The 25,632-nt window shown below is 45.8% G+C and overlaps 1 protein-coding gene across 9 annotated transcripts; it reads right to left on the bottom strand.

Moving 5' to 3' along the window:
* Nucleotides 1-1,426: 1,426 nt before the first annotated feature.
* On the bottom strand, nt 1,427-25,241 carry LOC125949617 (phosphatidylinositol 3,4,5-trisphosphate 3-phosphatase and dual-specificity protein phosphatase PTEN). Of its 9 annotated transcripts, none has more exons than XM_049676836.1 (9): nt 24,816-25,030; nt 19,349-21,426; nt 15,938-16,104; nt 13,363-13,507; nt 13,006-13,193; nt 12,693-12,936; nt 12,521-12,609; nt 11,790-12,456; nt 1,427-5,221 (listed from the first exon to the last, which is right to left on the bottom strand). In XM_049676836.1, exons 2-9 carry the CDS (start codon nt 19,434-19,436, stop codon nt 4,797-4,799), a joined length of 2,013 nt encoding a protein of 670 aa, XP_049532793.1. In that variant the 5' UTR covers nt 19,437-21,426; nt 24,816-25,030; the 3' UTR covers nt 1,427-4,796. The 9 variants fall into 9 exon arrangements, with proteins under 9 accessions (XP_049532793.1, XP_049532794.1, XP_049532792.1 ...); XM_049676837.1 differs by having other exon boundaries at nt 1,427-4,193; nt 24,816-25,029; XM_049676835.1 differs by lacking the exon at nt 1,427-5,221 and adding an exon at nt 6,255-7,773 and having other exon boundaries at nt 24,816-25,034.
* Nucleotides 25,242-25,632: the final 391 nt, after the last annotated feature.

The following is a 25,632-nucleotide window of genomic DNA, read 5'->3' as shown; positions in this document are numbered from 1 at the left end:
GTTTTGCATATTTTTATCGATTAATTTGCAACTGCTAGACCCCCTATGGGAAAACGGCGGGTTTCTATTTGTACACTTAAGGGGGGCTTTGGTTATTTCGGATCATAAAAAGGCTTATTTTTCACGATTTTTAGTGAAGAACCAGTAAACATAAATTTTTAAAAATAATCTCATATTAAACTATAACTTTTCAAGAATATTTGGTTCTATTTTGGGGAAGATTTGTTCAAAACTACGTTCCTGATATCCAATCTAGAAAGGCAAGTTTGCAAAAAAGTACTTTTTGCGGTGCCCATCGTAGCTACGTGTTGGGTCGTCTGAAACATACAAATGGGTATTCTTTTGTTAGATTATAAGTTTATCCAGGTAGCCCCGTCGAGTTTTTGAGAAATTTCCTATTTTTCGGTTGGCAGATTTTTAAAGTTGAAAAAGTGTTACTTTTTTCGGTGTTGCCTCAAAAAACGAGTTTTACATAATTAAAAGAATTATCAAAAAAAAAGTATCAACAATTTTTATAAAAACTCGACGGGGCTACCTGGCAAATAGTATAAAGATTATGTGTTCAAAATTTCAAATCGATCGGTCCAGTAGTTTTCATGCTACGATGGGCACCGACTTTGAAAACGCAGGTTTTGGGAATCGCGATTCAAAGTCACGAGATGCTTTGAGCCTTGTATGAAGCTCTGTTTTTCAAAAATCCATATCTTTGTCAGTTTTGCTTCGATTGATCCCAAAGTTTTACACAATACTCTTGAAAGGATGAGCACTCATTAAAAATTGTAAAAAGTAAATGCGAAGAATTAAAATAAAATACCGAAGCCCCCCCTTAATACAAAATGAGATGGCGTTTGAATTAGCATTGAAATTGAACAAATAGCTATTCTATTCACTAACATTTGCCATGAATAAACCGCATTGCAAGATAAAAAAAAGCATAGTCGCTGTAGATTATTTTTCGTTATTTCCACAAAACCATTTTTCGTTGTGAAAGATACGCTGAGGATCATTAAAGTGATACAGCTAATTTCCAAAAAAAAGGACTGATTGATCACGCACTATTTACGTAAATAGGTTAACAAGAGGACTTAGTTATCTATCTTACCTGATCAAAACGTATCTTACCTGTTCCATCGGCCAGCATACCATGATGATCTCGAATAGAGTAAAGTGGGGTACGAGCGCGCACCTAACTTTCAACTTGCTGTATTTCTCTAAAGAAAGAAGTGTTCGTCTCCATACATGAAAGTATGGGTCTGTAGCTTAAAATTGTGCAACAACATTTTTTAAACTCATAAAATATAGAATTGCAACGCATTTCTCTAACATTTGTAAACTAATCCACAAACGCACTAGTGCACGCATTCTTACCTCACTTTACTCTACATTAATCATTCATTCAAAACGCAAAACATATTTTCATATATTCATTTTTATTATTATATTCTCTCTTTTCCAGTAAGACCTCCTAGCTGCATTCGCTTTCTGTTGCACTGAACTATGTATTACGCTTACTATTTTAATCCGGTAAATGTGATCCCGAACATTCTTACAGACGTCGGGGAGAGTTACCAGCTTAGTTTGAGTTTCGCGGTGATTTAGGATACAATTAGGCTTTTCGTCGGAGAAAACAAATATCGAAAAAGATATGGAAATTGATGGATTGGTTTAGTTGCTGCACTCTCTGCTTCGTAATTCGCAGTTTTAACTTGATAAAGGTGAGTGATGAATTTTGAATGAAATCTGGCATTGGTAAAGATGTTAACGGTTCGTTACTTCCTCACTGATTAGCATGGTTTATTCTGTTGTGCAACCCGGCACTACCAGGACCTACGTTTTCGGATACAAAAAGTGTACTATTCTACTCTGGTTTGTGTTTACAATCGGTGGATGGCGAAATGGCATGTCCGACGGCTGCGCGTATTGACAAAATGAAGAAACAAAATAATAACGAGATCAAAAAAACAAAATAAACTACCCTACTCTATGCGCCTAACATATGAATCGCGGAAGAGGAAGTAAAAGAAACGAAAAGAAGGAAAACCGTAGCGCCGAACCCCTAGCAACAATATTCAATATTGTCATTATGCTACGGATTTAAGGGAGCGGCAACCTCCCGAGTAGTATGTGACATTTTTAAACATAGAAAGCATTCCGTTCGTGCCTCAACCTCTTGGCCATTCATCATCGACTACTCAACCCCCTTTGAGGACTGTTTCTATAGGGTTATCTATTATACTTATCAAATAGCATTCACATTGCAGCTACATCTCCCTAGTACCCATCGTACCGTTCGCATCGTTTGTTTCATAAGCTACCACCGCACCAGCTTACTCTTATCTTACTGTTCGGTTTGTACTCTAGTGTTTAAGTTTAAGTGTATATAGGGTTTCTGTCGGTTTTTTTGTCCTTTTTATCCTTTTCGTTACTATCTGCCTAGCTTTTTTCAACCAGAGTACTTGTTCGTTACGCTTTCGCTCTAGCTCAACAGGAGCGAGGGGAGATGAAATGAAACGATTATATGCTGGCGAACAGAGTGAGGATCGATCAAGCTTAGTGTATTTAGTTGTACATTGTTTTTGTTTCTCGTCTCGCTTTAAATCGTGTGTTTCGAGGTGCCGCTGCAGCTGCAGCTGCACAACGAAACGATGCCTTAATTGGCTAGTAATAAGAGGGTGCCCTATTTACAGCAGTCGCGTAGTGCATATTTCAAAGGTGTATACAGTGAAATAGGTGTGATGTTTAACAAGCTGCAAGGCTCTCCCTGCTGGTTCATACATTATGTTGCTCCCTGTACCCTATCTCACTGGATAGTCCCGCATGGCGTGTTCAGGGAAGAGAAGAGAGGGGTTTGTGAGGGGGATGGTACGGTCACGATAATGCTACTTATCTAATCGTATGCTAATCTATCATTGATGCTCATGAGACCGTTAACGCAAGCTTACTATCACCTACTCAATCCGTTTACCTCTTTTTTGTGTGTGGTCATGCTGATGGCTTTAGTTTGCATTATTTTAACGAAACAACCATTCGAAAGCAGCACCAAGAATCACAATAGATCAAGGTGCGCAATGCAAAGCGAAACATTTATTCACCCAATACGCACACACAAACACACACACACAGTGAGTCACGTAAGACTGGCGGAAACCAACTGTTATAGTTTAAAAAAGGATGAAAAGCCAACAATGTAGTGTGTCTTATGGGAAAGAGGAATGCTTCTATCCTTCCGCAGCATATGCAGGACAGCCAGCAATGCACAGGATAAACATGTACATTCTCCTACTCGACGCTTTAACTTACTTACCACAGCCATATAGTTTTGTTAGTTTTCGTATGCTATTCTAGTTCGTTCCTTCTCTACCTTGTGCCAGCAGACAACGTACAGCTAGGTGCGCCAACGCGTTTCATGCTTTAATGCCTATGGCTCGCTTTCCTCTGCTGTTCACACCGGGTGCTGCTCAGACGGTGATCACTCTGGAAAGTGGTAGCAAACGTCCTAAAAGCCTCCAAATGGCATCGTTCAAAAGGGTCAAGGGTCTGTGTGCTTTGTTGCGGGCTGAGAACCTACGATAAAATCGAAGCTACAGTCGATCGTTCGTAACTCTCTTAAAGTTCGAAACGATTTGGACAAATGGTTTCCCTTTTCACGCGTTTCCCTTTTGCACGATTTTATCACCGTCCATCCTCTTATCATAATCGCTAAACATAAACTAACATTTACACTGATGCATACAGACAAAACAGACACACGTGCCGTGGACATTGCAGCAAGGCGGATTCACAATTTATGCTAAAACAAACACATACATACACGCAGTTACATGTATTTACAATATACAATCAGGAGACTCAGCGATCTAGGAGTTCAATGTTAAACAGTGAAGTCACGTTTTGAAACAAGTCTGTCGATGGGTTGTATCGACGCTAAGTAACAGGACCCAGGGAAATTAATCGAGAATTTGGCAGCTGAAGGGGAACATGGGTCATGTATATTGCATTCCACCCCTCTAAAAATAATGATGTGTGCGTATGTGTTTGCACGGAGAAAAACTCTCAAATGTGCTTAAACTGGATGGCAATTGGTGGTGATGGCGGGTGCAGAAGTGTATGGAAGATTACCGCAAAAAGAAAACGAATAAAAATACGTGCATTCGTGCGTGTGTGCGTGCGTGTTCAAAGATGCGTCGATTCACCTGCAAGGAAGAAGGAATGTAAAGGATTTGCCTTAGTCATATGCATCTTTCTGAAAGCTTGACTGATCCTCCATGGCTGGTCCAAAAGCCGAAATGCGATTCTATGTTTTGCAGGCGGTTATTAAACCAATAGACGCATTCCAGAACAAATTAAAAGCATTGATGTATTAAGAGATTCAGAAACATATTAACAAAAGAGGAAAAATGAAATAAATTATGGAAAAGGATACTGGAAGGAAGAAGCTTGTTCTAGCTTGTTAGTAGCTAACAACAAAGCATGCAAACGTGTACATTCTGTTATCCGGTGTGTTATCAGCAACTGCTAACGTTTTTGTTACTTCATGTTAGTTCGTGTATGCTACCTTTGTGATTTGCAATTCTGTTGTGTTGTTTGACGCAATCGTCTGCTGGACGGCTTTGGCCTGAAATATTCGCGAGTCACAACGATTGGATTCTCGGAGTTGATTTCGGACAGATTTTCGGTTCAGTGAGAGAGGAACCGAACGTCAGATTCCACTTCAGAACATGAGATATCGTTAACTAATAATTGATGCCGGTGCTGAACACACTGTGTATTGTTATTCCGGGTATCGGCAATACTGTCTACACCTGCACCATATCACTGTTACGCAGATTCTGTGCCGGTGCAGATACCCCGGAAGCGGAAGATTTAGTAATTCCTTGAGGTGTACTATTTGCGACATTCTCGCCCCCTATTATCGCCGTGATGCCACCGTGACAATCGCCATTAACAATGGCGGACGGTGAACCGGGGCTAGGGGCACTCCTCCTTTTATTACTATTACTGCTGCTTTTGCTGCTGTTGCTGCTACTGCTGCAACTGGTGGTGGTGCTACTGTTATCGGAGGACGAGTTGAGCAGCGAACACAACGGTTGTGGATCGCCGTTCGTGATCCCACTGACCGTTGGAGGCTGTGGTGATGTTCCGGATGCACCGGTTGATGAGAGCAGATTTACGATTTCCGGTTCCGAAAGCAGTCGATAACGTACGAGACTCTCCGGGGACTCTATTCTCATGGATCGTTTGCGTGTGATCACAAGAATTCGTGCAAATCAACACAGTAAAATAAGAATAACACATATATATATACACACACACACAAACACACAAACACACACACAAATGCATATATAGGTCGCCAGCAGCAGCACACAGTAAGCGGCAATTACGATGTTGATGACAAGTTGGTAGATCATGTCGGATGGAGATGTGATATGTTCAGTTTAGTGGCACAGGTACATGACAGATGTGTGGTAGAGGTATTAGTGGTAGAAGAAGAAGATAACAGTAGTAGTTTTAGTAGATGGCGGTAGAAGTAGCAGTGTTGATGAGGATGATTTGGTTAGGCAGTAGCAAATCCCGGAGGGATCCAGTGGATGTACCGATTGATCCGCGAGCAATGCATGTAAAAAACAGGGAAACAGAAAAAATACCAATTGTTTGTTAGTACACAAATCGCAATCCCACTACAGATAAGACAAAAGTACAAAAACCGAATTCCATTCAACCATATACACGGCACACGAACACGAGAAATTCTGAATGGATAAGGAAAGGAGGTCTAGGAAAATGACTATAATGGCGATTAGAAAGGATTTGACAGCATCATTAGTAGTGTGGCGAACGTTTTATAGATTGAACAATAATTCGATAGCAATTGAGCACACGCCACGCTCTACGCAGTATTAATCGATTCGTTGTCTTGCCATCGCAACACCGCAACCACATAATTAATCGAAGCAGAGTGTGATAAAATGGGCAAAGTTCTTAAAATTCAACAAAAACATTAATCTTCCATTTTGTTCACAAATACTGCAATAAGTCTCTCATTCCATGCTCCGGATCCTAATTATTTCCTGAAGCTTCTCTGCGTAACGCTGCGAGCTTATCATAATAACGAACCACTATTGCAAGTAGCTAATTACTACTACAAGTATTTTAGTACATCGTTAAATGTACCTAAATGTAAAATGTTATGTCCCGGTCTTGTTTTGCAAACAATATTCCCCCCCCCCCCCCCACCCCCTCACTTACTTCTATCTGTTATGAGGAAGAGACATGCCATTACGGTTGTGAGTTCGGTGGGGCAGGTAAAGGTGTTATTAAAACTTACTCTAGTTCTATTATTCGTTTCGTTAAAATGTATCACATAACCTAGGAAGCTATTAATTTACGACACAAACGCGCACCCGATTAAAACGTTTCGGTGTCCAATAACCACGAATCGATCGATCAAATCGATTCCCGTGGAACGGAACATGCGACATTCCGTGACTTAGGCTCTACAGAAAATTATCCAAAACGGTTTAAACGGTTGGGATTCAAGTACTTTTAAAACAAGAAGCTCCGCGTCGACCGAAAAATAGGCCGCCATTGTGCGTTTGTGACGGTACTGTACTATCGTCTTTCTGATCACACACCTTCCATACCATTTCATCACGGTCAGCCTAGTTGGCTGTTAAGGAAGTGTTTCGTTGGGGACCCCGTGATGATCATCATCGCTCTGCTTGGCAGACGACGATGAGGACGGAGTTTCGAGCTCGTTACTGTTGATCTCCGTACTGCTACGACCGCTATCACTTAGCTGATCAACGGCATAGGTAGCTCGTGCTTGCTGGCCGCCTCTATTATTATTCTGCTTTCCTGGCTCGGTGATAATCATGGCATTAGGGCGCAGTTGTTTTTGGGGAGGACCAAATACATCGTCCGCGTATGAATAGAGCCCAGAGGAATCAACTGAGCTGGTACGCGGGTCACATCGCATGTCCTGCCTCAAATCTAAAATCTCTCGAAGCTTTGGTTGGTGTTCTGGTTGCCGCAACGGCAACTTCTGGTGGTCATCGTGCAGCAAACGCCGACCGGCGATGATTGGATCGCGGATCGATCTGGAAGACGAAGTAGCACTGGACGAAGCCGTGGCAAGCGATCCATCCGATGACATCAGTCCAAGCGAGGAATCATGATGCGAGGACGGTAGCTGACCGGACGAGGACGAACGATCGAGTGCCGTGGGTAACGGTGGTTGCTTCGGCCGACTCTGCCCACCATTAGCACCGATGTACGCGTTCTTTTCGTCAATCAGCACCATTGACAACAATTCTTTATCCAATCCAGCGAATCCGATCGTCGTTGTACGATCATATGTCCTCGGCACTTCCGAGGATGGCAATGGATGCATCATCGAAACACTACGTACAGCACAGCATTGTTTCAGATGCGCAGACCGCAGCGTTAATTGCTGCTGATCTTCCTCCTTCACCTGTACGTCGCAGCACCCGTCTTCCACCGTTGAACCGCTCAAACACGACGGCGCAGCACACGGATGATCCTCTCGCCTGCCCTTTCCCATGAACTCGACCAGTTGATGAGTCACCTTCTTCAGTGTTCGTTTCAGTACACCATCGCTCTTCCTTTCCGGTCGCATCGTCGACACATCAGCTTCGGCACCATTGGACTCTTGTTCGCAATCGGCGAAATCGACACATCGCGAAGTCGGGGACAGTTGGTGATGCGCTGTAGCTGATGATGATCCAGGGTTACTGGCAACTGCTTTCGGATCTGCAGGTGGGGGGGGACATGGTATAGGGTGCTATGGTTTTTGCGTACGTTTTGCGGTGCGGAACATAAACCTAGGTTAAGTGCAGCCCACGGTCTCTGCTTGGACGATCCTACACGTTAACAAATGGTTCGCATGATGATTGGTTTTTAAGGGAAACTGGGGAGCGGTGCAGAAGGTTAGAAGTTCCTATTGATGATGATGGATGTGTATGTGTGTGTGTAAGTCGCAGGCCAGTACCAGATGAAATTGTGAAAATAGTTTAGTGCCTTAAATGGTTAGCCGATGGTTTAGAGGGAGTTAGAGACACCGCAATCAGCGGCAAATTCCTGTTCCAACGCCAACACAAACTTTTTACAAAGAAGCAAACTACCCTCCTCCATCCATCCATTCATCTTTCCAACATACACAGCTAGATGTTATCTCGTAACCCTGGTCAGGTCAATCCACGATATCCTGTACGGTTACCGATTACCCTACATAACCCATGTGTTTAATGGATTGAACGATAAAGCAGCGAATCGCCCGGTAAGGCTAGAGAAGTGAGAGATTCACTCGGCAGTACATAATGGGAAGTCCAAGCATATCAATCACACAATTGCATATCAAATTTCTTACTGTGCTATACTTGCAAGAGCTTTTCCCCAACCACCCAATGCCGACGTAGACGCTGTCCTGCACTATCAAATGGTCAAAATGGTACCGTGCAGCAGGCCTGCTCTGATAGCCAAATACAACATGCCAATGCGTTGGTGATAGGGAGTAGTGGTGCGGCAAGTTTGAGTTTGGTAGTAGTTGTGGTAGTAATGAACGATGATTTACAACGAAAAGGATGTACATAGAGCGTGTTGTGCGTGCGTAGCGTGTTGCTGGCTGGACGAGAACGATTATATATGTACAGATAGATATCCCTTCATCCATTTCTCAATTCGTGCTCGCGTGTGCTCGCAGTTTCGCGTAGCCGAGGTGCAACTTTTTGTACAAACATTTAAAATAAACACACTCGGTAAGGAACTGTTTCGTCCGATAAGCCACATTTAGATGCTCTATTATCTTTTTTTCTTTTTATCAGTTAACGTCACCTTTCTCACAAATCTTTCTTTTTTCTCTCTTTCATTTTGATTCATTACAGCCTATTTAACAGATGGTTTATGCCTTTCAGATTCAGAAATAATAACGATAAAAAATAACATATTGTTCGGATAAACCAACCTGATCATGTACTGGGATGAAACGCTTAACGAGCAAAACAGGAACAGAAATCAACAAGTATGCTTTCATCGACATCTACGGTCCGCTGTCCTTCTTGCCAGCAAACGCATGAAGGTCCGTTATCAGCTCGCGTGGATATAATTGTCCTGCCCTATTTCTATTTAATATATACTTGACATTTTTCATTACAACAAACTCATTACAATAACTTTTACGACAATATAGTTATCTGGCTCCGCAGGATTACGCTCTTATCTCACTTTTCATACACACAATGTGCAACCACAGCACGGCAGGCAAAGCAACGCATCTTCGTCGTCTGTGCATTGTGCTGGGAAACCAGCATCTTTCAGCCATTGATGCTGTCAGCTCTCCAAAAAGGGTTCAACATTAACGAGCAGTATTGGTATAACAATCTAAAAAAGCAGTTCCACTTCGATCGCAAACATTTCAATAAACAACCTAAAATATAATCTAGTGTTCTACAGATTTATCCAGTCAACTACTCTGCAGTAGGATCTGGATGGATTCAATGTCAATGGTTGTACGCTGCAAACCTATTCCAAACGGTTTTCAGGCGATTGTCCATTTGGTTTGTGGTGTAGCTGTCGCGCGGAATGCGATCGCTGCAGTATAACGCTGCTGTTATTGATCATCGTCGCAGTAGCTGTATGGCTGCTAAGTGTAGTAGCCGTGGCAAGCGTTTGTACTGCAACAGGCGCACTCAGAGTACGTTCGATCGATCTCACGACGGTACAACCAGCTGTCGGCGAGGACGACGAAAGTGCTACCTGGGTGCGTTTTGGGGCCAATTTAATAGCGGCACGCAACTCTTGTCTAATCTCGCGAAAAGAAAACGGTGCACAGCGATTGCTGCGCGCAAGAATGGGACTATCAATAGGTGAAATTTGGGACTGTTGCGACCTATCAGCATCACCACCGCAAACCACAACTGATCGATCGGAAACACCATCTGATGCACCATCAAAGGGCAATACATCAAATTTATCGATGATTTCGAACGAACTTTCGAGAGTTGGCGAAGGCGACGCCGGGCTAACATCAAATCCTATTTTCACGTTCGTTGGTTTCGGTTTCACTACTACGCTACACTCTTCAGCGCTGCCGGAGATAGCACTAGCGACTCCAACGGAACATCCAGCATCACCACCGGCACCAGTCAGCAGCACCTCCTCTATGGTAGACGGTCTACGGCCCATCAGTCCACCACCGAAACGCATCAAATGGCATGGACTTTTGCTAGGCGATTCGTAGCTTAACTGATTATCACAGAGAAATGAGTAGTAATCGGTGGGAAGGTTCGTGCTGCTATTGCCAGTTCTCATGCTGATTTGTGTACTGTCCGCATCACACTCGTCGTCTGTGGGTAAAGTGACCTTTGCTGTCGGGATCAGAGTGGTAGGGCTTCGAGGTATCTGAACACCAGCGCTGGATGCCACCATAGTAGAAGTAACAGCGGTTGGTATCGGCGTTTGTTTATCCGTCACTAGAGACGGTGGTACACTAGGTGCGCGAACCTTCACACTTTTCGCTAACGTTTCCTTTAGATTTGGATCATTGCGCATATTACGTAGCCAACGAAATTTCATGCGGCCACCGATACTATCCTTGTTAGTAGTATCGCCAGCAACAACAGCCGTCGCTACGCTACTCGTATCGCTGCTCGCTATCTTCCCTTTACCTGCCGATATTGCCGACAGATTGCTACCGCAAGAACCGTACAAAGGTGTATTGTTGCCACCGGACGATCCTGAGGCAGAACCGTGTTTTGCCTTTTTCATTGAACCACGTCTTGTCTTACGTTTCATCGCTATACCAAAACGTCGAAAGGGAGACGTGGGTTTGAATTTACTAGCACCACCACTACTAGCACCGACAGCACTGACAGCATCGGAACCACCGGTTGCGTTACCCTCCGCTGCTCCACCTCCAACGATAGGTGAAATCAGATCATGGCTATGCCACCCGACAGCTGGGGTAGGCGGAGGCGCAAGCAATATTAGAGATTCATGCAGTTCATGATCATCAACCATGTCATTGTTTGTGGGTACCGAGGAAAGCAAAGTTTGCAATCCAGGTTGGTACATCACCAACTCATGGTGGTCAGAAAAAAAAGAGCTTCCATGGTAATGCCCACCGGAATCCGCTCCTCCCGGTGGTTCACCCCTAGCCTTCTGCACTGGAAACAAAAAAGCAACTGGTGCATTTGCAGGCATAAGACAGTGTCTCGTACAAGAGGATGATTGCAGATGTTTGGCGTTTGTGTTGGTAGTATCGTTGGACCCTTTAACTCCCTTACTGATGGCGTTACTACTACTACTACCACTACTACCAGTGAGCAGATAATTTTCGTCATTAAAATAACGGGAAGCGGAAGCAGGAAGGAGGTGGCAGGGATTGGTGTTGGTTGCTGTGTTTGATCCGACGACCGCCATAGATGCATTCATCGCTTCTAGCGCCACTGAAGTCTCTAGTCGCAACAAAAGATTACTGCTATTACTACTTTTACTTCTGCTAAAACTGTTACTACTACCACTATTTCCGCTACTTCTGTTTTGGGCGCTGTTATCGCTTGGGAATTGTTCGGATTTTGAAGTACAGGGGGCGGTTGCAGATCTCCTATTTCCAACAATAGTAGTAGTAGCAGTAGTACTAGTGGTAATAGTAGCAGTATTAGTAATAGTGGTAACAGTAGTGCTGGCAGAAGAGGTCATGGATGGGGAGCTAGCGGAAGACGTAGCTAGTCGGGATTTGCACAATTCTGAGACTACTGGTTCACACTCACCGGACTCCCATCCTTCCTCTTCTTCTCCATCCTCATCGCCCTCGTCGTCCTCTTCGTCATCTTCTTCGACGGAGTTGGTTCCGGAATTTTCCTCGGAGGAGCCACCGGAATGGTTATTCTGCTGTTGATGGGCTGATTTCTGGGACACCTTTTTCACAGCTACCGTCATTGGTGATGGCGATTGCGATTTGTAGCCCAACTTCACCGTAGGCGATGAGGCGGATGCCGGATCGTGGTGCTGCTGGTGCGCGTACACCGGCGATTGTAGTTTGCTCGGAGACATCACCATCGGTTTGACCGAATGCTGTCCTCCTACTCCGCCATCAGGGTTTGCGATGTTTTCATAAATGCAGCCACTGTTCTGCTGACTGTTACCTATCGATGCGCGATTATTGCCACCACCACCACCACCACCGCTCGTTCGATGATGCTGCTGCATTTGGAGATCGTGGAAGGGCTGTACTACATTTTGGGCCAGTAGCTGCGGCCTTGGCAGTGGGTTGCTGTTGTTGTGTTGATTGGTGCTTATAGAAACCGCCGCAAAAATGGAGTAATCGCCATCATTCATGGCTTGCTGCTGTTGCGGCGAAAGCTCGCAGATCGCTTGGTGTTGCTTTTCTCCATTCCGTCGCTCATTGATCGGTACTCGTTGTAAAAAGACAACCACCTGGAATAAGAAAAACAATGAAACAAATGAACATAAGAGGCAGGTTGAAATTTGATTCACAAACCTGTTCTGGGCACTTTTTGGTGTTTCCTTTGTGAGCATCATCGATTTCCTTTTTGGTCAACGAGAACACCAATCGATTCTGCGAATCATCTATACGAAATGAGTAAAAGGGAAAGAGTGTCAGCATTAGACCCCGAAAGCGAACTAGACACACGTTATCAACGATCACCCACATTTGCCCGCTCGCTCGACGAAAAATGTGTTGAACCAGAAGTGGCATCGTTTGTCTTGCAGCTTCGAGCGTGCAAACTCAATCTTTACATCTCCGGTTAGCGGAGCGCAGTAGTTAAGCTGCACCGTTACGTACTCTTCCGAGCGAAGGAATTCGGTCAAAGGGTATGATTCCTTGCTGCCCTTCATGCTAATCGTACCGGATTTGAGCGGTACATCGGCTGGACTTATTCGAATTTCAGAGATCTGGAGAAAGACAAACGTATGCTATTTAGCGGTGCACTTAATGTTGAGCAACCCTTTTCTGCTACTTACGTAGAGCGTCACATCTTGGTATGGTCCTGCACCACGCAGAAGCTGCTCGTAGTACTCGACGTACCGTCGCTGGGAGGGAATGGTGACACCTTTCTTGTCCTTGGTACGCTTCTCCGCGTAAAACGTCAGTGCTTCGGTGGCCGTTTGGAAGGTTTTACTGTATAGCAGATAGCAGCATATCATCGTACCTGTAGGGAAGGAACAGAAAGACAAACGAAATATTGGACTAATGACACTCTGCAGATTTCTTGGAGGATTCTTATAAGTAGCGCTGAACGATGTATGCTTCAGTAAGGAACCGACCTCGAGCATCGTTCTAGATTGGTAGCTTAAATTTGAGAAGCCCTGTACACTTACCTGTACGACCTTTGCCAGCCTTACAGTGAATGGCCACAACATTACGGCTATCGGAACGAAGAAAATCGTCCACATCCTTGCAGAAATCGTTAATCTGTTTGATATCCGGTGGGTTGTGGTCCTTGAACGGGTACTCGGCGTAATTCTGTCATGGTTGTGAGGAACAAGATAAGAATCATGGCATGCATTAGTCGTCCATTAGTGCTAGTAGCATGCAGGCTCGTAAGCCATTTACATAACGCTACGCTGGGGTACCGGCGATAAGAGAAGGAAGGGCGAACCCATCCGTTCAAGCCCGCTGGCTGGGTGCAGCTTGATAAGCGACTCGTCGAGAAGTAATGAAGCACAATCAATCACCATTTCCACCGCCCTTGGGTAGACGGTATAAATGGTACAAACCCAAAGTAAGACAACTAGGAACAGACAATTGCCGAATACATATAGCAAAAGCAGCGATTCTTTGCAATCCGTAACATCTTCCCTGAAGGACCCATATATCGAGGAAACAACTAGAGAAACAGTAAGCATACGGCTCGCCCATTCCCATATATGGTAAAAAAACAGTATGAACTAAGCTTAAACTGAAATGGAAGATGTCGATCAATACATCCTTTAATGACACATCAACATTCGCCCCTTAGATAATGTAATGTCACCTACTATCTACAATAGATTGGCATCGAAAAGAGAAAAGGTGGAACAACCGCGTTGGCACAAACAACGGCTTTTGCCAAGAATTGATAATTAATATTCGCAAACAAATCCTCGATTGATTGTCTTGAGTGAATCATCATGCCTAGCTAAGACCAGGCAGTTAGACCTTTGCACCAACATTCCATAAGTTGGGGCTCTTGCTCTTGCCAGTCTGTCGCAGGGACGCGTTGACATCGGTGACACCGCTACCACCCCGCTACGACGACAACACTACTGTAGAGCGATCGGTAGTGTGAACATATATATATTGTTGCAATCGTAAATCGAACGTACTCTATCTCCCTTTCTCTCTCTCTCTCTCTCTCTCTCTCTCTCCCTTTCTCTCTCTCTCTCTCTCTCTCTCTCTCTCTCTCTCTCTCTCTCTCTCTCTCTCTCTCTCTCTCTCTCTCTCTCTCTCTCTCTCTCTTCTCTCCTATAATCCCACCGATCGACTGATGAATTTCGCGGAAATGAAGGAAAAAAAAATTTCGAATACCTTTCCTCACGGTTTCATCTCAGCCAACGGGCATCCCATGACGCTTGAGTTTGGCCTTAGTAACAGCTGCCAACGCAATCTTGACATCTCAGCTATGATGATGATGATGATTAGAGGGTGTGCACGACGTGTGTGTGTGTGTGCGGGGATTCGTGTCTCAGTCTGTTCCGCCCTCACATGCCAACACATTGTGTAGCCCTTCCTTTCCTCGATTGGAAGGGTGCACACTGTACATGATACGATGCACCCGGTGGTCCGTCTGCTGCACCGATAGACCGATTCTCTCTCTTTCTGCCGTGTTATTACAATTGCCTCTACCCGCCTCGCACACAGCCATTGTTAATAGCCTATGTGGTATGCATACTACTAGCAGCTGAGAGGATAGAGGTCGTCCGTCGGTTTGCAGTATCGCCATTTCTGACGCCAGTGCTCGCGTTAATGCCACTCACAGCAAATGCATGATTGATCGGCTGTACCGCCGGTGTAGATCGTAAGATCACGGAGAAGAGATAGATCGTTTACGGTGTTAAATAGCGCTAAAAGATTTGCAGTGCGCGCCGGACGGATCAGATCGGTTGATTGTAATGTATTATCTCTCTCTTTCTCTCTCTGTCTACTTCTCTTTCTCTTTCTCTCTCGACAGAACGGCTTGTGGCGATAATTGATGGCCTGACCGGTTAAACCCCTGTGTCACACTACGCTCGGTGATGCAGGTTATGCAGTTACAGGCGCAACAATGGGGATCGTCGTCAAGCATTATTGTCCTTCAAACAAACTCGCAGGCATACGCATGGGCTGACAAGCGTTCTATGGGGTTTTCGACCCTTGCCATTATGCCTCTAACGTTCATTCAAAGCGTCGCGGTCTGGTATGAGGAAGTGCAAGCAGTACAGCAACTGATACTATTTGCACCGATAAGAATGACAACAAGGTGTGAATGTGTAGCACTAACGAAAGAGCATTTGAGCTCTATATATTACATTTTTCATATTCATAGTTTATATTTAACTGAAAGAATCATTTGTACATACGACTCGCCCGTCCTTATATATGTTAAAAAAACTAAAATAATCATTTCGTGGGATTAAATTGAGAATATAGGAATGGTTACTAGGCTTAACATTGCTGTAGAACGCTTTTGGAAATCGAACTTTAACTATGCCCGATTTAATTCCGATCGAAAGAATGCGAACCAGCATCAGGAACTGGACTGATGGTAAAGATAAAAATATGTTCTTGCTTGATCATTAACTTACTGTACGAACATCAATACTAGAAAGACTAACATCTCGTGAGAAGTATGTCAATATTTCATTGAAAAAAAAAATATTTACGATCCCTACTCAAACGATACATAAAATTAGCGTCGATGGATCGGTAACTCACCGTAAACAGGGTCGTAGGGTAGGCGCGTTCCGAACAGAGATTGTATACTTTGCAGCAGTCCCCGTGCTTCTCCTTCAGGAACCGGACGACATCCTCGCGCTTGTTCCGATAGATCGCTTCCACGTTGTCCGCCGGATAGCCCATCGCAATGATCCGGTCGCCAATGTCTGCAAAAACACGAGAAAGAGGTAAGAAAAACGAGATGATGAAAAAAATGGAAAAACGGTGCCAAAATATGACCGCTCTTCACACCTTCCCCGCTAGGTTCCACGGTACTCCCTAAAGGAAGGTGTGGTCTGGGTGTGCCAAGCTCCTTCAGCCAACCATAATACCATACCATATCCAGGCTAATAACGTGTTGCCCTTTTAGTAACAAGCCTACTGAGCATCACGTGACGAGTGAAATGTATCAAATCGAATTAATTTGTATGCCTCATGAAGGGTATAACGACAGGTACGTGTGTTTCTGGCGACCACCGTAGCGACCAACCGAGGCACAATTGATGAACTGCACACACCGGTACCACCAACCACCGGCAGACCAACAGCACTAACTACTCATGCTGATGAGGATAGTTGCTGCAATGTTGCAGCATTGTGGCGATCGGGAGCGTTGATGCATGCGCATTGTGTGCCACGTGGAAACATGTATTAAACCGCAGCACAAGAGTTAACAAGCGGGAGTGAGTGGGATAAATTTAAATAAAACAACGCCGTCACCACCAATCACTGCCCCAGCAATGTGGTCTGGGGTTGATGTGAAGAGGAGGAGTAGGGCCCCCACACCAGCAGTATCTTTTCTGGTCCCTCGATTCCTGCACCACACGGTGAGCAGCCGAAACTGCATCCGCTTACTGTTTAATTGCAAGGCGTGATCGCATATTCCCTGACTGCGTCTATACTTCTTTGGGAGTGCATAATACAGCATCAAGCTAGATGGTTGGTTGGTTGGTTGGTTGGTTGGCTGGTTGGTTGGTTGGCTGGTTGGTTGGCTCCGCACAACTGGCTCGAGCGATATAATTTCCATATTTAATTACCACTGATTAGCAAAGCCGAGCCCCAGCTCAGAACAGTACAAAGTTAATGGACTAATGCGTTGATTCGAGGAGACCCGCGTTTTCATCGCAGGTGAAGCATAACACTTCCGGGTGTAGAGCAACAAAATGGCGTGAAATATTGGGGAAGGTCGTTTAGTGAATTGCGAATTCACGATCCCCCAGATTGCGTACTGCGGGCGTGACACACAGTGTGTAGTGCAACTATTCTAGGTAGTATCAACTCATCACCTTACCACAACACAGATGGTGTGTCGTTATCAAACTATATGACACACCATATCGGATGATGCTCCGGACGAAAGGGCTGTTGCGTGCTGGTGAGGTAGTGGCGGGCTGGTCCAGCTGTAACCAAGCCGAACCCAAATGAACGCACGAGGCATACACACATCATGCTCAATTAGCACTAATTAGAAATGGGCGCCATTTTCACTGTGAGATGGTGACACAGTGACACCATCCGCCACCACCACCGTCGTCGCAGTAGTCAGAGCCAAGCCCAAACCGGTTAAAATCGTGCGGCGCATAGAAAAGCATAACACTGGTGGCAGCGAGCGAAGGCGAATACACGCGCCCTCTCTCATACACCACACGTTTGTCCCTGACCGAAACCGATCGTGGCCGTTAACGATCTGCGGCTCGTGGTCAGCCCCCCTTGATCGCACTACTGGTAAGTTCCAGTTTCTCAGTAGGGGTGGTCTGACCATGGAAATAGTATCGCTAGAACCAGCTAGCTCGTTGAGCCGGCGTGTGATGAACGATAGATAAACGGAGAAGGGAAGAATCGTAAAGGCATGGATGAGATAAGAGGAACTACCAGAGGCAGTCATCGTGTATCCTGTACGTAGGCTTCTTATTAAGATATCGTCTGCTAATTTTCTGCCAACGATTTTATCCATCACAGTGCTTGTAGCGAAACCTCTACATTATGGGACCCGAGGGGCTGTCCACGGTAGTGCTTGAGCTGGGGTGAGAGAAAATTGGAAGTGGGTGGTGCCTCGAAGAGCCGAGAGTCAAGGACAACCAGAACATCCACAAACCATAGTGTGCGCTCGGAACTGCAGCGAAACAGCAGTGGGCCAAGTTTTCTCTCCGGCCAGGGCAAGGTAGCGCTCGGGCGAGACGAGGCGGATGGGGAGTCTAGTTGATCGGTTGGCCGCAGGTCTATGACCGATACCTGTTCTGGCATTGAGTTTGGAGGGCAAGCTTGGTTGCCAGTTTCGCAACTAGCGCTCTAATGCGCTCGTCGTTGTAGCTTGGATGAAGGCGAACTCAAAATAAGCAACACTCACGGCGAGAAAAAGGTATCGGAATATTCTACAATCAATTAAATCTGAATATCTGCTCGGACATAATTTAGTTGTCTTGTGGAAAATCGTCGATTTTCTTTAATAAGATTAGCTTAGGCACATAACGATACGTCGTAAACTTCAATAAATAATCGCTGTTCGTAATGTTCTCAATGCATGCTCGTGTAACACTCGTTAAGCTCAAGCACGAATCGTTGAGCCGTCCTGTTATCTGTCACAGTACCCAATGACCTCTGACACATTGATGGTGATTCCAGTGAATGGGGATGACGTAATTGTTTGACGTTCTACGATACAGAAACGCGCAACGCAGCATCTCAACATAAGCATACTGAGACGAGTGGCATCATTGTTGCGCGTGTAATCAGTGCCAATAAATGGCTACTAAGGGGAAATAAAACGTTAACCGGATTATCAGCGGAGATGCATCCCTCTACTCCGGAGTTGAGGATGAACAAAACGTTTTGATTGGATTGAAAATAATTCTTGTCAATTTTCGATTTAAAACAGCCAGTGCACTATCGTCTTTTCGTAGCAATGGCCATGCCTTAAAGACAGATTTCGCCCACAATGAAGGACGAAGATTTTTAGGAAAAATTAAAAGATATCATTTTATCATTTCAAGCAATTCCTTCGATGGTCGCGCCGTTTGTGTGTGAAGAGCTAGAACTTAATTATGCTCTTAGTGAAACGTTATCCCCCGTACCATGTTGAATGGGGCGTTTACCGCCCAGCCTCCCCTTTGAAGGATGCCGCAAGGTACTACCGAAGGGGGCTAAAGGCATTGGAAGGGGGGTTTTAGTGGGTAAAAATCCCACACTACCGAATGGAACTCTCGTACTCCCCTAGGTGCCTATGAAGGTTTCCCGCCCTACACTTGTAAAAAAAAAAAAAAAAATCCCCCGTACCAGGACAACATTTATGTAAACTTCGTTTTTTTTTTTGTTGAACAAATGAAACAATGCATCCATGTTTTAGGATTGTCTTGTGCCTAAAGCACACAGTTTCTCAAATGCCCCTCAACCAAACTTATCTATGATACTCACAGGAAAGATCCAGATTGTAGCCATCTTCGATGAAGCGCTTCCGTTGACCGCTCACCATCTCCCGCAGTAAGTTTGGTGGGTTGGCCATGAATTTGGCGTTTCGTTTGTAACCGTTCGGGCGTGAAAAGGGGATTTAAGAAGAAGGAAGGCGATCCAGCGCCTCCTAAACACTACCACCGACGTACTTTTGCTGGCGATTTTTTCCCGGACAATGTTTGTGCATCCTTGGTTGCCCGGCACTACTGCTTCGCTGGCACACTTGCTGCCTGGCAGTTCTCTGGCACGGAACGGTGGACGGTCGAAGACATTCGAAGATACTGCTCTCTCCCTCGTTGCACCTCATACCAGAACAAACTGTTCAACGACACACGTCGCGCTAGTCCTTGGGCCTGCCTGCAGCAAGCGTATCATCTGATAGCTACCTTTGATTACCGAAGCGAATATGGAGAGTCAATGGAGCGATGTTAACGGCGACACCTCCACACATTCGACGAACGATCGTTCAACACACGATTCTAAAGCACAACATTATCTACATACTCGTACCTCAACACCACGACACACGACATTACCGCGTCTGCCGAGTTGATTGAACAGCGTGGATCACACGTTCGCTAGCAGCCGTTTCTTACGGCGGCACGGTAACGGGCTTCCTCCGTGCATACACTCTCTTTGTGCACTACCGCAGACCCCTTGCGTCCCTCGTCAACCGCCGTTGCCACGAGAACGCCCCGCAGTCTGGCGCTCCTACTGCCGCTGACGACCGTGTGGCACACGATTGATAAAACGGCGATAACGCGGCTGATGATAATGCGCGAAGCAGATATTCGCGCAGGCACAACACGCAAACAAACAATCGGCAACACACCGGATTTGATGTATGAACGACTAGGCGCAGAAACGCGGGCAGTATGGTCGTCGATCACGCGGTGAATCGATTGGCTGGTTGAAGTTCGTGATTGATGGGCCGGTTGGTTACGCTTCCGCTACTGATTCATCTGCATCGCGGCGCGGCTCGATCAAGTGACGCTGGTGGCTTTGGAGTCTCGCACACCCACCACAGTTCTTGAAGTCGCGATCAAGCACGTGGTCAAGAGCCGGTTCTCCGATCATGAGGATCGAGAAGGCGGGCAAGCGTTGCTCGGGACTCGAATGTGATGGTCTGCTGCTTCGCGTACAGTGAACGCCCCAGATCATCTCACGCGGTTAGTAAGATAACAGACGACCAACATGCCGCCATGGTGGGATGGTCCTGTCTAAACGAATTGGGACGACGTAGGTTGCCTTCACTCCCTTGGCACTCAAAGCAATTGCCTTATCAAAGCATTGGTCCACATAAATTGCATTATTGATCCTCGCCTTACCATCTTCCTGCTGCTGCTATTCTTTACTAACACACAAACACACAGAGACACACAAACGCATGATACTCATCATCATCTCGGACCGAAGCACTACTACCAACCTATACTGATTCAAGCACGTGCGATAACTTTATCGTCAGCGCTATGGTTGTGAGCTGTGAGCGATCTTGCAACGCTCACGTTGTCGACGGTGATCTAACTAAGCGCAGTGCCACCAAACCAGTGAAGACGACGACGGTGACAGCGGGATTCCCACACTTCTCACGTACACGCGATACCGGGCTTTGGCTCTCTACCGCTGTCACACTAACAGCATGCCCCCGGACGACCGTGTGTCTCTTTTAGGATCAGGACTCTCTATTGCAATCGGCACATCCTTAAATATACAGCTCGCCCGCTCTCATATATGCAAAAAAAACAGCACATCCTTGCGCATTCGCGCTGTTTAGTCAACCATTCTGGACACCGGCAGCACACCACAGAAACAATTGGATTAACTGGAACAATCTAAGGCTGAGCCAACCATCGGAGTATAGTGCGATTTGGTTTGTGCTTTGCTGCACCAAAGCGCCACTACATTAAATGCTAAACTACACATACACGGACAAACACAGGGCACATTTATATTGATGGGAGAGGGTTTGAATTGCACAAATTGTATCGCTGATTGCACTAGAGTAAGAGCGAACGTCTCGCGTAGCCGAACCTTTGATTCTGTAAAGAGAAACCCGAATCACGTTAGTTGTGCGACATTAGCAAAAGCTTCGGTGACAAAGAAATGCATTCTTTGTTGCTCATCGCCCACACTTGCCACTTCCTTGTGCGCCAATACCAAGCGACACGCGCGCCGATCACGCCAGCCGTAAAGTGAGCAGCGGTCTCTATCGGCATGGTGCGCTACGCTTGATGCAATCGTGCTGCACCCATTCTAGTGGCACCCGCATGGCACTGCAACAGCTGCAACAGACGACGACGACGACGACAACGATGACGACGCTGCCTCTCAAGGTCTATGGTGTCAGCGATGAAGGCTAAGAGGAGGAAGTAGCTTCGAGGGAACGCAGACGGAAATGATCCAGCGATTAAAATAAAATCATCCATCTCCCTAGCACTGCGGCTGATGCAATAGAAGCGCGCGGTATCGCAAAACGCGATACCGGCGCTTCGGCGTATAGCACGTACGCCTCGCACTTCCGGACCGATTAGCTATTACCTAATGCCCTTTTACGGTGATAATGGAAGTGGCAAAGAAGGGAATAACGTCCGTCCCTTTACTTTCTGGACACTAGGTACTCGAGAACTACTAACTAGATCGTACAGCTTCGACGCAGTGATGTATTTAAGTAAGCTGCTAAACTATACGGGGTGGAGGCAAGCGACTAGTATAGTTGGCATTGGTTTTTGGGACAGATCCACGTGTGATGCGACCCTACCAGTACTGCTACCGCAGCTCGTAGCACGCTACTTCGATGTCGCCGAACCCGCTTAGCGTTTTTGCATTCTGAGCCGATGAAGACGGACGATGTTAACTCCACTCGTGCGCACGTTCCGGTGTGACCGCGTGTCGTATATTGGATTACACCAAAGGCACAACACCAAAACTTTGTTTAACCAGCGTTACAACGCTTAGTTCAGTGGGGAAATGCTGATAGATTGAGCCATCCTTCCTTGTTGAACATTTTAATCAACCTATTTCTCGTCATACATAATGAATGTAGAAATTTTGTCCGTTTCGTAAGAAATGATCGTGTCATTCATAAAACATTCTATGTCTCTGACGAATGAATGATTTAGGGAAAAAATTGAAAAAAAAAGATCCATCATCAACCATTTCACCATTCCCATGCCTATTCCATGATTTTCAGTTACATCAAGTAGGATTAGAATATTGACAAACCGAAACATTTAACAAAAGGCTGGAGCCGCTGGAGGAAGAAGGGCAGCAGAGAGAATGTTACAAGAGTGGTGACAAGAGCGACTTGTAAATTGAATTAGGCAAAGGCCGAAATTGCTCCAGACAACGTTCAACTCAAATGGCCTTGACATTGAGGAAGTCGTGGAGGAGGAGAAGCTTACTTATTGCTTAACTTCCATCGTCGTAGAGCGGAAAGGTGGAGAGCAGAGGGGCGTTTTCTTTTATTTCTATTTTTACTTCCCTCGCTTAATGGAGCTCTTCCTTTCCTTAAATTGCCAGCCGATCGCCAATGGAGGCGGTGATCGGGGCGATTCTAGAGCTACTCCGTCGCTGGCTTTAAAACCATCGAACCATCAAGACTCGACGCAGCACAACGTGATCTCGTCGATCGTTGATCAGGTCGAACGTTGTCTGCAATGAGAAGTAGAATCTTGTCGATCGGGAAGAAGATGTTTCTTGGGATTTCCGCTCGTACTGTGCCGCGCTCTCATCCTTTTATCTGTCTAGACATGCGTCTAGCGCTCGTCCGGACAGGTTTAATGTTCTGCGAAAACTCCCGACTAATCCAGCAAATCTTGGACACAGGGAAACAACCAAATAAGCTATCTTATTTATGATGTACCATCAATCTCTGCCACATAGTCAAGAAATGACGAAAAATTCAATAGATTAATGCACTTGGTCAGTGAACTCTTACTGCTCCAGCACAAGACAAATGTATTCCCGTACATTTGCGGAACATTTTATGTATCAATAGAATGTAAAAGAAAAACTGATGTCTTGACTATCATGGCAAACAACAAATAAACAACAAATTGTATAGCTAGCGATCCGAGGTTTTTGACATAAAATGTATTCCGAACCAAACTTCTAACTATTGCACCATAGCAAGACCACAAACAACCCTTTCAATGTTAACCAACATTAGCGCACATCCTTCACTTTGGTCAACGCCAAAACGCAAGACAAACGATGAGATCGTTCGAAAAAGCCATCTACCGCACGAAGAAGGGATACCTCCTGAGGAACACGGCCAAGCAAGGATCAATAGGGAAGGATCGAGGGGAACGATCATCACTTGTTCCTCTGTTACCTTTCGTACCTTTACTGTGCCTTCCTCTATCGCTCTATCTTTGCTGTTTGTACGGGGAACAAGTGTTTTGCTGCTTCTCGCTCCTACACGACCAGGGAAAGTATTGTGCAGCGGGGCAGGATGCTGTCTATTTGGTTTTCACTCATCCACCACAATATACACACACACATACAAGCAGGATGTGCGGGCCTGGACCGTTTTCGTGTTCTTGCTGCCACAGCTCAAGTGTTAAACATTCTCCATATTTGGCTTCAATATTTTCTTCCCCGCGGGTTCACTTTCTGGAAGTGCCGCACGCCGCTACATGCCAAACCACCGTACAACCAACAGAGAGCGTAACTTCGAGGTTCGTTCGGTCGGTGGTTCTTTGGTGAAAGAATTTCGACGTAACTGAAACTGCCGCCGTAACGCCGCTGTGGCGGGCTGAAAAATCCGAAAAAGTAATTCGATATAACGAAACCGCAAGTTCGGAAGCTGCACCAGAGCACAGCAAAACGGTTTTATGGCTGCCCTCTCCGATGGTCGGAATCGGTGCGGCGATGGGATGGCAAATTTCTATCGAGCATCGTCGTCGTCGCGTCCGCCCTTAACCCTTCGTTCTCTGCGCTCCACGCACGGACACCGATTTGTAAGTTTCGTTGGTCATTTTGTCCGACCGTCCACCGAACACATCATCATCCATCACGTTTCGTGCGTTCTAGTGGTCTCATCCTCTTCTTTATCTCCGCCACCAACAACACGCAGCCGGAGGAGGAGCAGGAAAACAATTTCCTTTCCTCGCGAAAGTCATGCGCAAAGTTTTCCTCGCAAAGAGTTCCTCCTCGTTTCGCAGTCAGCCACGGCGGAGGCGCTATTTATCGACGCCGTTTGACAGCTTTCCAGAGATTTCCTTTCTCGCGACGGCCATCATCCCCCGGCGGAGCACCCCTTTTTTTCGGCGTGTTCCGAGATCACGACCGATGCTCGTCGTCGCACAAAATCGCTGCTGCTGGCTGGCCGCGGCCACTATCCGGATGTTCACGGCACGGTACACGGTTCTTTGTCTCGAACTCCGATACTTTCACGCATTTCACTACCGTCATTTTTTTATCTCACCTCAAAACGAGCGTCTTCAATTCCACCGCACACGCTAAGTTACGCACCACCGTCTTCACATCCACGGCACGGAGCACAGAAACTGCCAGGTTTTCCACGGTGAATGGTGATCGGAAAATCGCGATTAACACCAGCAGCGGTGGCGAATTTAATAAAAATTGTCCATTTTTTGTAGCGATTGCTGAAGTCGAAGGAGAGTCCCGAAAAAACGGAAGCGCGGGGATGGCCCTATCTCGGACTCCTGAACTCGCCCTACTAAACGCACCATCAGCACCGGAGATTTCGCTGAAAATCAAGCGAAAATCCAGCTGAAAGGGAATTTTCGTACTTTTATTAGTCAAAATCAAGAATCTTATTAATTCTTTGCACCTCAGTTTAATATTGCGAGATGTTTTTACCGCACGGGTTTCACCTGCCTCGCTCTTTCGAATGTGAGTGAGCGTGAGAAAGAGTGAGAGGCTCGGCGTGCGTTTAGGTGGACAGGTCAGGTACTACAGCAAAACGTTCTCAGAAAGCGTTATTCTACGTTACGGATGGCGTTACGCTACGGATGTAGAGCATTATTCATCGTTTTTCTTTTCGTTTTATCGTGAATTTCGACACACAAAAAATTGGCCAGATAGCCAAAGTATGGCCATATAACCACGACCGGATCTTTCTCTCTCTCTCTCTCTCTCTCTCTCTCTCTCTCTCTCTCTCTTTCTCTCTCTCTTTCTCTTTCTCTCTCTCTCTCTTTCTTTCTCTCTTTGGGCGCACCGGAAGGACGACCCGACCACCGCCCGGAAGTTCACCCTACACTATCAACCGCTTTAGCATT

Source organism: Anopheles darlingi, chromosome 2, assembly GCF_943734745.1.
Source record: "Anopheles darlingi chromosome 2, idAnoDarlMG_H_01, whole genome shotgun sequence".
NCBI classification, from domain to species: domain Eukaryota; kingdom Metazoa; phylum Arthropoda; class Insecta; order Diptera; family Culicidae; genus Anopheles; species Anopheles darlingi.
This window is presented reverse-complemented; position numbering and strand designations above follow the sequence as displayed.